Raw genomic sequence first — 15096 nt, 5'->3', positions numbered from 1 at the left:
TTGTAGCATAAAGAAGTCTTTCAAAAGATGGTAAATGTTATGACACGGTCTGCTGAAAGCTTTCATCACAGTAACAGAGAAGGTGTTGGCTACTGGGAGCTGGATGTATAGAAATGGATAGAAACTTACAGTCTAATTCTAGATTTTTCTTTTAGTATATTAATGGTATTTTGTGTTATATATAATTTTTGATGGGTATGGCTGGCTAATGAAAAAAAATCTCTTTGCAAGCTTCAACTCAAAACACTGGTCCATATTGCTGTTGTATTATGTAATATGAGCATGGAAAAATTATCTTCACAACATAAAAATGCAAACTAAGCCAATAATATGGCGACAGTGTTCTCATCAGGGGGAGCCATGCCACAAAGATAACATTACAAGCACTGGCACAATTCAAAAGTCTGTGCGGCAGTTTGTTTCCTCTTTGTGATTCTAAATAATTTTCTTAAAAAGAGAAAATCTCAAATACACATTTAAACAAAATATCTAATCATACTCTTCTCATTTGTGTCAATCCCCCTAGATCACATCATTCAAACAGGATGAGGGTGTTTAAGCTAGGCTTAATGTGCATTTGTGTGTGTGTGTGTGTGTGTGTGTGTTTGCGTGTGTGCGTGTGCGCGTGCGTGTGAACATGCATGAGAAAGTACCCATGTTACGGTGAATGCGTGAGTACTGTGTGTGTGTCAATCTATACTGTGAGAGAGCATATACTGTAAGTGTATAGCATGTGTTTGCATGTGTGTGTTTGCACCTGTGTGTGTGTTTGTTAGACTGTACAAGAGATTGCAGCACTGTGGTCTTGGCTTAGTAGCTAATCATTGAGCTTAACCTCCTCTGTGCTCCTGGCCTGCTCTGCATTGACCCAATTCCCAGGACTTAAGTTACCAGCAGTCTCCCTAAGACTACATGCAGCCCCTAATGCACACACAAGCCCTCTGATACTTGATGCACCCCCCTTTGACCCCCCTAGCACACACTAATGCTGCACTGTTGTATGGGCATATCAGCTGAGCCAGATACACAGACGGTAACACTGACATTTTCCTGCCTACTGACATCCCACATTTAATTTGGAACAGAAGGTTTTTGCAGTTCAATTTCCTTCTATTAACGGCAGCGCAGGCACCGGAAATTCATTTCAGCATGAAGTGTTAGTTTCTGTCTAACATTTCACGTTACCTAAGAAAAACATGTAATTCTATCATTGCATGGATTTTTTGGTTGTAGGGATGCATATCAGTGTTGTCGGGTGAAAACCTCCATATCTCCAAAATAGCCACTTTTCAGGAGCTAAGAAGAACAGCCTTGTTTTCAGCTTGACCACCTTAAATTTTTTGGATTTATTGAATTCATTTTGCAAGGTTTCATAAAGATCGTCTTTGTGATCCTTCAGTTGAAGCTGAAATAACCAAAATTGGATTTATGGGGTTTTCACCGAACCGCAACAATATTTTAGTAAAGAATGAATATGTAGCTGAGTAGCACTGCTATTAGCCACAGGAAGGCTATGGGCTTGTAACTGGAAGAATTGGGCTTGTACCAGGAGTTTGCTGGTTAAAATCCCTGGACTTCTTTGGAAAGTGAGCGGGGGAAGTGAGCTCTTCCCACTTTCAACAACTTCCACCAGTGTGCCTTTGAGCAAGGCACCAAACCCCATCAGCTCTAATGAAACTGCTCAATGGCCAACAGGCAGCTCCCAGGTGTTGGAGTCTGCATGTACAGTATACATTTTGTTTTAATTCTCTTATTAATTGATTGTGCATTTTATTGTATTTGTTTGTATTTGCTAGTCTACATAACCACTGTTTTTATCTCTTTTTGTGTGTTGTTTTGTGAAGCCCTTTGAGGCATGCTTTGCAATACTGGGCTATAAATAAATAAGAAACTTGACTTGACTTGACTTGCATGTAAAACCCTCCTCCCTGCAACTATTCCCCCCAGGTCATTGCTGAAAATATGGATGTGTTCTTAGTTAACCTGGTTCAAAAATAGTTTAAGAAATAAAGTTTCCCTTTTGGTTGACAGGCAGATGATTGGTGTCCCACATGGGAGACTTCCAGAGAAGAAATCAAACCATGTAGCCATAATCAGGCCGATGCTACGCTCCACCTACTGAACCAAAAAAGGAAGCAGTGGCTTGAATGTAAGATGTCCATCTAATCAGTCTTGCAGTGTGTATTGGTGAGTATTAGCTTGACCTGGGGAACCCTGGGTTGCTCCGTCTGGCTTCTCCATAAGGTCCTGCTAATACTGTGGCTTGGCAATCTGGGAAACAGAGAGGCACCTGGCCATAAACACAAGGGTTGGGCCAAGGAAAACAAAAAAGGGAAATGTAGTTTCCAATTGAGCTACTTGAGGTTTCCTTGATAGTGGACGCAACACTCTTCGTGTTTGTTTTCAAGTCCTCAATATGTATTCAAATTGTATTTTTTTTTCCAGAATGCTTTTCTTAGAAACTATGTGGGCCTAGACCAGACTCAAGTACTAATTACAGTCCTTTCAGACAAGTCGGGCGTGTTGCAGAAGCCTGCCTGCAGTGACAGATGGTGACAGGGTTTGTAGCTCTGGAACGATTCCATTGGTTTCTACAGGCAAGATCAACCAGGCACAGCTTCTTTGTAATACCAGCTGATCCAGGTCTGATAAACACGCAGATGGTTTAAAGCAAAGACAACAAGGGAATCCCACACCAGACTGGTGGCTCTCCCATGCTACTCTTGGCATTAGAAGGTTTTGTCGCCACCGAGAATAACTTTGAGAAACTGAGCGTTGATTTTTGCATATCTCAGAGCAAAACTAATATAACCTTACTAACTTGGTTAGTTGATTTATATAATCACTTTAAAAACTGATTTAAAGACAGTGGATGGTGATGATGAATCTACATTATATGAATGACTGATATTTGACTAAAATGCCAGATGAAATGTGATGATTCCAACATCACAATGTCCATGACTACCAAAAAAAAAAAAAAAAAACTACAGCCAGGCCGCTGATTAGTTATGCACAAGAGCAAGATAATCCTATCTAATATAATGTATAATGAAGGCTATATGGACTGCTCAAATGAACTGATGCCTTCGGAACAACCAAAACACTTTAGCATTGATCTGTTCCAGTATTAAAGAGGATGTTATATATAGAAATTGCACAGATGTGTTGCGCAGTCTTTGATTAGACTTGTACTGTCAAAGCAACAGACATACATGAGGAAAAACCCTCTATTTCTATAAATTAGAACCATTGCAGGTTGCGTGAAGATGCCAGAATCCATCATCTTTATTTTTTACACCTTAATTTATCCAGGAATGACTGACTGAGTATTTATGCTCTTCCTCAGCAACAACCTGGTTCACACTCACACTGTTTCACACATTCACACCTGGGAGCTGCCCGGTGCAACGACTACTGATGGTGCGACTCGGGGTGCAAAGCCTGGACGAAGAGTTCCTTGAAAGAAAGGAGAGCTTTTTGTATTCACTTTCCCCACCCAGACTTTTCCCATCCTGCAACCTTCCAGTCACAGGCGTGTTTCTCTAACCTCTAGGCCAGTGATTCTCAACCTTTTTCATATCAAGGACCCCAAATGTAGTAGGATCACAGACCCCCATTTGATGAGATTTTGTCACTCAGACCCAAATCTGACAATATTTTTTATTGTTAGATATGATTTGACTATCTGCATTGTAGGTAGAGACATAACAGTGAAACTATGATAATAGTCATTCTTCTACATTTTCTTATTGTGTTAACTTCTTGTAAATGAAATAATGGTAAAGTTTAACACTTCATCAGTTTGCTGGGGACCCCATGGAACCCCCCTTGTCCCATGGAACAAGGACCCCTGTGATCCCCGGACCCCACGTTGAGCACCGCTGCTCTAGACTACCGCCGCCTCACTGTAAGCCAATGGACGAGGATGACGACACTGCTCAAATTTACTTAGATGGAAAATGGCCAAAAAGCAGCACTGTTGGACGTGTTCTGGCCCAAAGGAAAGGAAATACTGTTAGACATTTGTTATTTAGTAACAAGCTGGGTAACAAGGCAATAACAGCCTCTTAGGTCTTATGTCTGGATCGTGTTCGTTAATTTGGTTTGTGATAATAAGCAATCTAAAAACCCATCTCAGAAATTGCACCCACACAGATCCAATAATGAATCTCCCCATTTTCTGGAGGCCTTTGGAGGGCCAAAAAAACACTTAGAGAGCCAAATCTGACCCGTGGGCCCCAGTCTGGGTGGACCTGACTTGGCCCGCTTCTGGAAAACCAGGCCTGGATGATTGCGGGGCCGAGTGTGTCTGTCCACTGCCTGTCCAGACAGATAAGCAGACAGCGACATCCCCAGCAGAATTCACATCTTTCCTCAGCATCTGGCCGCGCTGACCTTGTTGTGGTGGAGGCTGTGTTTCTCCGCTGCGTCTAGGTGCTTTCTGCGGGGCCTCAAAGCCGAAGAGGAGTGCTTTCATGCCGATGTGGGAATATTCTATCATCGTCATCCTTGGTAAACGGTAATAATCACCATCGATACTCGTCACCAACATCATCAACATGGTCATAATTATCACCACAACATCACCAGCTTCCTCTGTATTTTCTGTATTTTGAGCCATTTCTTTCTCCTACCTTTGCAGTGTGAACTATTGTTATGCAACCATACTGTGGCCATTCAACACACACACATACAGACAGAAAGACAGACAGACAGACTGACAGACAGACAGGCATCGGCACACTCCCCCACACATCCAGCCATCACCCCCCCCCTCCCCCCTTTTTTGACAAACACACGCAAGCTTTAACACCAACAGTCCGTCTCTCTTTACTACTCTTAACCACACACTTCAAAGCTTAACCACTGGATTTACTGTCATGCATCTCTCCTCTCCTCTCCTCTCCTCTCCTCTCACCCTCTCTCTCTCCGCCTCAAAACCTCGCACTATGAACCCACACACACACCCATGCACGACTGGTAGCATTCAATGCGTATACAGGAAGTTTAGTCACATACATGATCATACTGCACACACACATGCACATAAATAGGGCCTGCACGATGCACATTTTGCATGTCATGATGACTCTCCAGTCATGAGAATCCACAATAAGCATGGAGGAGGAGACATATACTGTATATATATATATATATATATATATATATATATATATATATATCTAGAGCCATGCAGATCCAGATGGAGGATATGTAGGCACTGTGGAGAGATTAACCATGAGATTTGCCACAGAAATCAGGGGCTATGCGTCACACTGGCGTCATTATTATGTATGGTCCAATGTTGACGTGCGGTTTTGCCTCAGCTACAGTCGTGAAGGGGTGGCAGGACTTGGCTGTCGGTCCGCAGATTGGTACGCAACGCCATTACAGACTACCCTACTCTGCTTGTTTCATTCATAAATACCGGAGGATCGCCATCTCGCAGTGGTGCCATCATTTCACAGTCGCAGCGCCCCCCCCCCCCCTCCCCTCCTCCTCCTCCTCCTCCTCCTCCTCCTCTTCCACCTCCCTTACTCCTCAAAGCAATATGATAATCCTTACACCCTCATATCTCTGCCCTCTCTCTCCTGCTGACTGCCAATATGGCTGTGCGGGCATACACACACACACACACACACACACACACACACACACACACACACATACACAATTAGCGCGACCGATGTTCAATCAAACACAAATGTTATTCGTGATATACGAGCTGTTGCAGATGCATCACAGCGGATTTAGGAAAACAAGAGATTTCGCTGTCCCATATTGGCCGTAGCGGGAATCGTGTGCGCACAACAGTCAGCCAGGCAGAAGGCAGGCAGCGGACCGCGTTACGCCACTGAATACCAACATCTAACCTCTAATGTAAGATGTGGATGAAAAGCGTCTCCATACCTGGACGTGGGGAATAGTTCCGCTTTAGGCTTGTCCTCGGTCGAGACGGATGAAAGACAAACGCCGAAAGCAGCGTCTTAAAGCATTTTACGCGATTCATGTAGAGCTCATGTCGTCCGATTTCCAACACCACCAGAGCAGACTCTCTCTCTCTCTCTCTCTCTCTCTCTCTCTCTCTCTCTCTCTCTCTCTCGCTCTCTCTCATAGATAGGACGTGGGAGGTGCTATGTCCTCTCCCTTTCTGTCCACACTTGATTTTCTCTCACTCCATACACTTCCAGTGGTCGGATGACAGCAAGATAGGCTATTTCCTATTTCATCTTTATCGGTATGTCGCCCCCCCCCCCCCCCTTTTTTTTTTTCCCTGGATCGATGCCATTGTGAGGGTTTTTGAGTGGTGTGTTGATACATATACCAATGACTAAAATTAAGAATAAATAAATAAATAAATGAAATAATACTAAGAATAATAACAATATATATATATATTTTTAAAGTTGTTGCGAAACTCGATTCCTAGGCCAACTAATCTTACATCCATTTATATCCATGGACGTAAATAATTTAAACTAGGCTACATTTAGTATAGCTACAATCTATATATTAATAATTACATGTTGTCATAGGCTGTTGTCATGGGCCGTCAAGGCCTCTGAGGATGACAAGGTTTTAGCATATATCCTATATGAAAGCTGCAATAAGAAAAAATATATTGATGGTCCCCCAGCAACAAATCACATTCACATAACTGATCAAATTCACGGTCAAAATTGTAACCTAAGCGGAGCCCATTTCATTTCCCAATGATTCTGTCGATGTTTCAACCACAGCCAAGAAGCTACCTGATATCTCAGGCGCCAGGGGAGTTTGAGGGATGCTGCCAATTTCACGCTGGCCTGCTGTAGAAATCAAACGAGGGGAAATTTTTGACTGAAATTTCAAAAGACGAAAGGTGAGAGTTGGTGGACAACACACACATTTGGATTATCATTATGAGGCACAGAGTGAAGCGTAAACCAACCTAAAGTCAGTTTTAGCACCTTTTCAGGCTGACATAATGATGTAAATTCATAGTGTACTTCATAGTAAACCTTAGTTGCATTAAACCGATGTAGGAATATGAATGATGGGGTAAAAAAAAAAATTGAGTTTTATAAATAATGGTGGTTGTTTGCCGTATAATGATAAACGACTGGAGGTCAGGGCTCAACCAGCTTTTAATTTACCAACACATGTCTGGTTTTTATTCACTGTCTGATCCATTTACTGTCCAGATCAGCACCACGGACAGCGACACTACTGTATTTCAGCACCATGGCGCGACATCGTTGTTGTTCAGCACCACGGACAGCGACGTGTTTGTGTTTCAGCACCACGGGCAAGGCCTGACCAGAAGGCAGGAAGACAAACAGTACATCAAACTGTGAGCTGCAGCCCTCTGGGTCCAAGAAATCAGTCTTCCATCCCGGAGGAGAGAGATCACAGGGTGCACACACGATCGATAAACCAGGAAGTAAAATAGCCCAATAAGAGGATGTGTGAGAGAAATCCACACCCTGTATCCACTGAATTCTGCAAATGTCACCTATTTCGGTTAATTTCGCGATTTGAGGCGGCCGTGTGAGTGAGCGAGCCCCACCTTGGCGAGAATAAAGGCCTGTTAGTCGAGTGAGACCAGGCCTTGTTTGAGCTGTGTTTGTCTGTACGTGACGGATTCACAGTATGACTCACCAACCAGCCAAAACAGCAGGCCAGCCTTGCGTCTGTCTCCCTCTGTCGGTGAGCCGCGGGAAGTGCAGGATTACAAACGCTGCACTGATGGCCAGACAAGCAGACAGCTTGATTAGAAGTAGTATTGATTGTTTTTGTGGTGGAAATAATTAACAGAAAATCTGGGGTCAACCGGATAATGTAGGGTTGGTTAGGAGAAAAACATTATGCAAGCAGTCAGCTTGTAAGTGGACAGAATTGTGAACCTGAAAACAAGTTAAGCCTCGTGATTGATCAACAGAGGCACCTTGCAATAGGACAAATAGCTAAAAATCAGTGTGTGTGACATGTCTAACTCCACATCACTCCTTTCCCCTCTCTGTTCCCCCCCGAGGCTTCTCTCTCCAGCTGTTCTCCTGCAGTACACAACCATTACAGGCTCTGCACTCAATACGAGGCCTTACACACACACACACACACACACACACACACACACACACACACACACACACACACACACACAGCAACACAGTGCAATAATTGGTTTCTGTGTCCCATTTCTGTTAAATCAATACCCCTCGACTTCCATCGGCCACAGTGGCTGAAGGGATATAACAAACGTTTGGCAGACAGATCTTCACAGCAGCCATTTCCAGATGGGTGCCTTCCTCTCCCTGTGGCGGTGTGCGGCCATTGCCCCGTCTCCGTCCACCATTTTCCCATGCATTACATCCAGTGCACAGATACAAAGGGTTTCCCATTCAGAGCCCCTCAAGCGTGAACGTAGAGTCAAACACAAATTATAGCATGGGCTGTTAGGCTGTCTGAATACCAGTAAATGCACTTTAAGGTGACAGGTCAAAAGTGTAAGTGTATGTGTAGGATCAGTGAGAAATTGTGCATGACATCAGTATTTCCCCTATATTAAATCCTCATTGGAGCATGCAAAATAACACTGAGGAGTTTCATCCCAAAATTAAATATCTACTTTAATAAAGTGACATCTACATCTGCAAGATGGATAGCACAACATTAAACGAAATGATGCGTGATAAAAGAATGCTAAGAAAAGTTAAGAAACATCTAAAGAAATGTGGAAGCTCTATAGTGCTATATTTTAGATAATTTAATTTAATTTAACTGATCCTCTTTTGAAAATGGATATATAGCATTTTGGAAATGAGCTTTTGAAACTTTTAATACAATACAAAAAAGACAATCAGATATTTGGGCAACATTTACAATTACTGCAGATAAAGTACATAAATAAGAACAGTGTGGTGCTGTAAAATTAACTAGAAACAAAGCAAGGGGTACTATAGACCCAGAAATATAATTTCCTCTGCTCACCACTGCTATAACCCCCCCGCCCCCCAAAAAAACCAAAAACAATTAGAGGAAGCACTGGTGCATGTAATATAATTCAGACCAAATAAAATCCCATTTCCCACTTTGTGACGAATGACACTGCATGGAGAGCGGACCTGCAGCAGGAGCAACAACAAATCTGAAAGACCAAGTTAATAATAATAATAACCTTTATTTGTATAGCACCTTTCATACACAACATGCAGCTCAAAGTGCTTTAAGTTAAGTTAAGGTCCAACACAAAGACATCACTCTTCAGTTCATCAGGATTCCAGTTTTATTACTCCATCATTATGAGACAAAAATAAGACATTACAAAACAAAACAAAACATAGAAATCTTCCAGTTAAACTTATAAAGTGAGAACCTTCCCACTTGATCAGACTTGAAATGCTTGGCACGAGTTCACCCAGTACACACAGAATAAGGCATCGAGAGCATGAAGACATGGAGACACTAATCACAGGTAAAAGTTGCCATTGTGGTTAACAACATGATGAGATTATGCTCTTTATGAACTTAAATTTTAATGAACCCTGCTTTTATAACCGTAATGTTATCAGATCACAAACAAAATTAGAGATTAAATGAAAGATTCAATTAGAGATTCACCTGAATAATATTGATCACTCCTCCACCCACTACTACTCCATATAGTGTGTGTGTATATATATATATATATATATATATATATATATATAAGATCATTTTTATGATTAACAATCTTTTCCCCACCTATTTTGTCAGACTAATGCAGATGGACAGGAGGAGAGATAAAGGGAAGGGGGGGAAATAAAAGGCTGTTGAGATGACAGACGGCATGGCTCAGTTTAGTGTTGACGAACTCAAAAAGATGAGATCATATAAAAGATTGCAGTCTTGGCAGTAAACTGATGTGAACAAACAAACAAGCTTTTATTCATCGTCAGGAGCGTGAAGCTTCACTTCACCGCATGACGGGGTTGATTATCATCTTTCGTCATGGGGGGGAACAAAAAACAGCAACAAACACTCATACAAGCGTACAATCACTCACCCACCCACACACACACACACTCACACACACACACACACACACACACACACACACGTAGCCTTCATCTGCCCATCACTGTTCTTTGTCATGGCTGAGGACCAGATTAGCAGCTGACGGAATAAAAACAGAAGGAAAAAATACTGTTATGTTCACAGACAGGAAAATAAAAGGTTCATAAGACAATAGAGTGTGTTTGACAAGGTTTAAATATTTTTAAAGTGTGAATCAAACAGGTGATGTGCAGGTTTATCTAGAGAATACTGTTTTTGCAGCATGTGCATGTATCTGTGTTTGCATGTATAGTTGTGTAGGTGTCTCACCCTCTTCGGTGACGTTCTTTGTCATGCTCTTAGCCTTGGTGCTCAGATCGTTGATCACGTTGTCCATGGTAGCCTGGTGCTGCATGAAAAAAGGTCGGACCACACGCTTGTACAAAAGGTTAGAACCGTTCCACTGCACTGGAGCCATACACCATATCAAGAACAGGCACTGCGGAGAGAGTGGAAAAGAGATGTTAGACTTGATGCTGCGGTGCAACTTGATGTCCCAAAGTGGCTAATCTTTAGTTCCAAGGGTCTGCTTTTCTTTCTTTGTGTCTGAAATCTGTTCAATAAAACACACAATGCTGACAGTAGGTGCAGCAAGTACTATCGATACGGTATATTGTAGTATGTAGTAAGATCCTTAACATGCTGCACGGCAAAGTAAATATACATTTAAACCATGCTGAACGCAAAATGCTGACACACTTCTACTGTTAAGAGACCCCATTCATGTTGTTTTCAATGATTTGTACATTTTACCATCACTCACTACACAGCATAATACATTGTTTTTAATACTATTTTTCACATTGTCAGTATATTGGCAAAATATTTCCCACCAAGCCATTTTCAAATTCAATATCATGAAAAATCCTATTGACATAAGAAGCTACATGGCACATGGCTGACAGTTTTGCACTAGGCAGCTGTTTTATTATCCTAAAATCACAAAATAGGGCTGCAACAGAAATGAGCATCCCACCCCACCTAAATGAGAACCTGCAGATTCGCCCAATTTGTTCAAATGAAACTCTGGGGTCGGATAAAGTCACTTCCAAACTTGGCAGCAAAATACCAACTGTCTCTTTAACAGCAGCAAGCGAGTGCTCCGTCCAGAGAAAACTGAACTCAACCACATTAGATATTTTGCCTCTCTCGCTGTGTGCTGTCACATTACATGATTTCTGGGTACTGAAGTTTACATTTTTTCAAACAGTTACCTCTTGCTGCCATCTGGAGCCGCCAATGTGCAAAATTACCATGCAGCTTTACAAAAAAAGAAAAGACAAAAAGGTCTAACTACCTTGCCAGCATAGTAAAAGGGGAACCAGGAGAGGAAGATGTCAGAGAAGGACTCTACGATGCTGAAGACCCCATAGACAACCCAGTAGGTCAGCCACTGTGTGTCGTCATCCTTGTTTTTGCTCTCAATGGCTTTGATGCTGAGTGGACAGGAGGACAGGTTCAATTAAGGAGGTTTAAGGTCAGCTAATCAACAGAAGGTCAAGATTAAAAGTCTCCAGCTGTGGGTCTGAGCCGCTGGGTGCATTTAAGTAGCCTTAAAACATTCAAGTACAATTCAAAAGAAAAAGGTTCAAATACACTCTCTCCTTCCAAATTGTGAAAAATAAAGATTTAGGTCACTGATTTACCACATTTTTTACAAATATATTCATAGACTACACTGAAAATACGTGTCTGACTTTAATATATCATCCTTTACAATGTTTTAAAATGCACTGTTTTTCTATACATTTTTTTTAAAATTTTTTTTACATTTGTCGAAATTAACTAAACTTCATACATACGAGAAATAGGCTGGATAGACGAAGCCAATCAGGTTGCAGAGGAGTGAGGCCCCATGTCCAAGAAGAAGATACAGTCCGACTAAACACACGATACCTGGACAAGAAGAGAGAAGAGGAGGAGCAGCGCTGGCGTTACAGGAGGAGGAGGGACAGGGAGGAAGGGGTAAGGTTTCCCAGCTATTTGACAAACAAGTGCAAATGTCAAGCAATATTAACTCAATCTGAAGGCAGCGTGTCAGAGAGCAGGATGTCAGGATAGTACAACAACAGGATAAGGAGGAGCACTAATCCCAACTCAAACACTGATATTCAAATGCATTAGGTGGAGGAGATGGGCTATAAAACGGAGATAATACTACAGAGAACCTCAAAGCTAGCGTGGCCATGTGAAATATCCTGATCTGTAGACCTCAAGTATGTGACAGATTCCACATACATATTTACGCAGACAGGCAAGTTTAAGGCAAAAAGAGAAGAGAAGAGGAATGGTAGGCCCACCCTCGGGTAGATGCATAAGCTAATGCCACAGACCATTCAAATCTATACAAAACTCAACCTTTGATATAAAATCCAACTATCATGAGATACTTAAATGGCCTAAACTTATTCACCAGGTTAAACGGGTATCCAAAGCACAAGAGTCGACCTTTAACACTGTCCCAACCTACTTTTTACATCTCATTTGCTTGTCGGTCGCAGCTCATATTCAAATTTGCATGCAGTTTGCCAGTCTGCAGTGTCCACTTCTCTCTAATGGTGACAGAACTGGTCGAACTGGTTAAAAAAAAAAGGGACAAGACACAAAAGAAGGAACTGTTTACAAACCCTGACACTGCAGCCTGCAGAGCAAATGGTTTGCATAGGGAAATCATTGCCTGAGGCTTTATTGTCCTTGACTGCAGGTTCATAAACACAGATCTTTGTGACTATAACTACCAAACCCGTCAACTGAAAAACCATCTCAAAACCTACAGGCCATCTCTTCTAGCTCTACTCTGTCAGTAAGCAACTCTCGAAGTGCTCTAAGAAAATGGCCCACGAGTCCAAGTGCCATACTGTAGAACAGATTTTACAGCCTTAAATGAAAACACATGCCCTCCTCTTGAGCAGGAAAACAAAAGTACGGGCCATCACAGTCAGCAAGGCAGTTGTGTAACTTGTGTATGACTCACAGTAATGTTACAGTATTTCCAACTCAGCTGAAACACCCAATTCCGCTTAACAGTAGTGTTGTGATGATTTGATGTTAAGGGTACAGTAGATGTGGGATAAATATTGGTTATAAAACTATGAAGTCAAACAGTGGCCGCTCAAGCAGAGCCTGGCTGCATCTACAGAGGAGCGTAGGCCTTTTTACACCTTAGTTGGCATTACTCTTCACACTTTAGAGTGTCATGAGAGTCAGCATGAACTTGAGGTTACTCATCTAAACAACATAAACTTTACAGTGAGCCAATATTAAAGTCCTCCTACGATGAATGCCTGTTTCAATTCTTCACACATGCTGTTGGCCTTGACTTTGGAAAGTGCCCCCTCTTCCCTTCACATATTAAGTGACCAAAAACTGCTTACAGTACATACACTGCAGTCACCAGGCCAAGTTTTTTAAGACTGTTCTGGCAAAAGCCCAGGTTATGGTATAATTTGACAGCTCTCTGTGGTTCGCCCTTCTACTAAATGCAGAGCAGAGATGTGTCAAATAGCATTTGAATATATACTTTGCATTTGTGTGGAGCACTAGATTGGTTGTGTTTGTTTGTAGGGCAGTACAATCAGAAACTACCACAGGGTTTAGACAACTATAGTGATTGACAACTTTGACTGAATGTGAACTGAATTTTCCTGATAAAGCGATACGTTATTGATCTCGATAGGGAAAGGACACAGTGGGTTTGATGTCCTCAGGATCAGAGGCGATCTCCCAATTCGCTCTGCTGTCCTACATGTGGGAGTAAACCCCAACAAGCAGGAAAACCCCCTGAGGATTATTTGCTAACACTCCCAGGTGACCCAAGGTCTGATATGGGGCAGCTAAACACACACAACACAGAGAATTTCACATGTAGCGTTCAACATCCGCAGAATTTCACATCTTCTGCATCCTTGACAAGGGCCATTTAAATGAACATCAGACTTGGGGTGCAAACCAAGTGAAGCATGTGATCCCTACAGCTGATTGGATCAATTTTGATCTAAAGGCAATGTGTTTGAATATAGGTCACCCAGGCCAACATGTTTTCCTGGTTGAGTGGCTATAACTACAATCCCTGGTAGCAAAGAACAAATGCAGACAACTACACAAGCTGATTACACAGCAGTGTCAAAACACAACTCTCCAAGGCTAACGGAGCAGACAGGAGCTGACTGACTGGTCATCCTAGAGTCTTCCTCCATCTCAGCCTTGCTCAGGATATTTCAGGACACGTTAAAAATACCCCTGGGACCAGCTGTTGGCACTGGCAAATTAGAAGCAGTTTAATCACAAGTAATATTCTGATATGGGTGTGGGTACGGACTATATACCAAGTGACTCTAATCTAGTATCATAAAGGCCTGAGTTTAATGAGCTTTCGCATTCAAATCTGAAGAGGGTAATAAAATGATCCAGCAATATTACAGGATATGAAACCGTACAGGAGTGAAATGAAAGTGCCAGGGTAGGCTACTCCTGCAACAGTCAGTTTGTGTAACTGCAGAACCACTTCCAGTTTCCTATGGTAATTCATAATCTGCAGTTTGCTTGTGAGCAAAGCAAGATAACCAACTGTATCTTTAGAGGAGAATGTGCTGAGCTGGTTGGCCGGGGGACCTTACATAACGAGGGTCCAACATGGTGACCCGGGCAATCCCAGTCTCATCTCCAGTCTCTCTATACACGAATGAACGCACGTTTCACCAGTTTTCTTTACTTTTAACGTACCCGAGGCGATATATTCCCTCTTCACTCCCGTTTTTTGCTCCAGCGTTGCCAACTGGTCAGTCACAAAGTTCTTCTCATACAGCAGAGTCGCGTAGCGGTCCTTCAGCTGAGCAAACATCTTCGGGCCTCTCTGAACCTGTGGTCTACACAAAACACACAGTATGGAAACGAAATGTAATACCGTGGTGATGTTTGAACGATTTATATCAACCCAAGACGTGATTTTACTAACCCGTAATTTGATAACTTGCCCGAAAGCTCCTGCCGCTGCCTGGCTGTCGACTCTCCCGAGCCGTT

At 42.3% G+C, this 15096-nt stretch overlaps 2 protein-coding genes across 2 annotated transcripts in view; both read right to left on the bottom strand.

The window, feature by feature from the left end:
* Nucleotides 1–6041, bottom strand: part of diras1b (DIRAS family, GTP-binding RAS-like 1b) — a 13294-nt gene extending 7253 nt beyond the window's left edge. Inside the window, exon 1 of the mRNA XM_071525045.1 lies at nt 5914–6041. The gene's annotated coding sequence lies outside the window, so the exon portion shown is untranslated. The remainder of the gene's footprint in view (nt 1–5913) is intronic.
* Nucleotides 6042–9216: 3175 nt separating this feature from the next.
* LOC139648806 (receptor expression-enhancing protein 6) lies at nt 9217–15096 on the bottom strand. The gene is made up of 6 exons (XM_071525044.1): nt 15032–15096; nt 14800–14942; nt 11880–11973; nt 11375–11513; nt 10348–10516; nt 9217–10137 (listed from the first exon to the last, which is right to left on the bottom strand). The coding sequence occupies exons 2-6, from the start codon at nt 14915–14917 to the stop codon at nt 10100–10102; spliced, it is 558 nt and encodes a 185-aa protein (XP_071381145.1). The 5' UTR covers nt 14918–14942; nt 15032–15096; the 3' UTR covers nt 9217–10099.

Source organism: Centroberyx affinis, unplaced genomic scaffold (genome assembly GCF_046629955.1).
Source record: "Centroberyx affinis isolate AG114_WGS23_722 - 3 ecotype Tasmania unplaced genomic scaffold, CSIRO-AGI_Caff_v1 ptg001259l_1, whole genome shotgun sequence".
In the NCBI taxonomy this organism is placed as follows: Eukaryota; Metazoa; Chordata; class Actinopteri; order Beryciformes; family Berycidae; genus Centroberyx; species Centroberyx affinis.
This window is presented reverse-complemented; position numbering and strand designations above follow the sequence as displayed.

Coding starts and splice junctions, on each gene's coding strand:
- LOC139648806 (XM_071525044.1), bottom strand. CDS start 14,917: ATGTTTGCTCAGCTGAAGGACCGCTACGCGACTCTGCTGTATGAGAAG. Junction 11,974..14,799: donor GAGGGAATATATCGCCTCGG/GTACGTTAAAAG, acceptor CTTCTTGTCCAG/GTATCGTGTGTTTAGTCGGA. Junction 11,514..11,879: donor GTCTATCCAGCCTATTTCTC/GTATGTATGAAG, acceptor CTGTCCACTCAG/CATCAAAGCCATTGAGAGCA.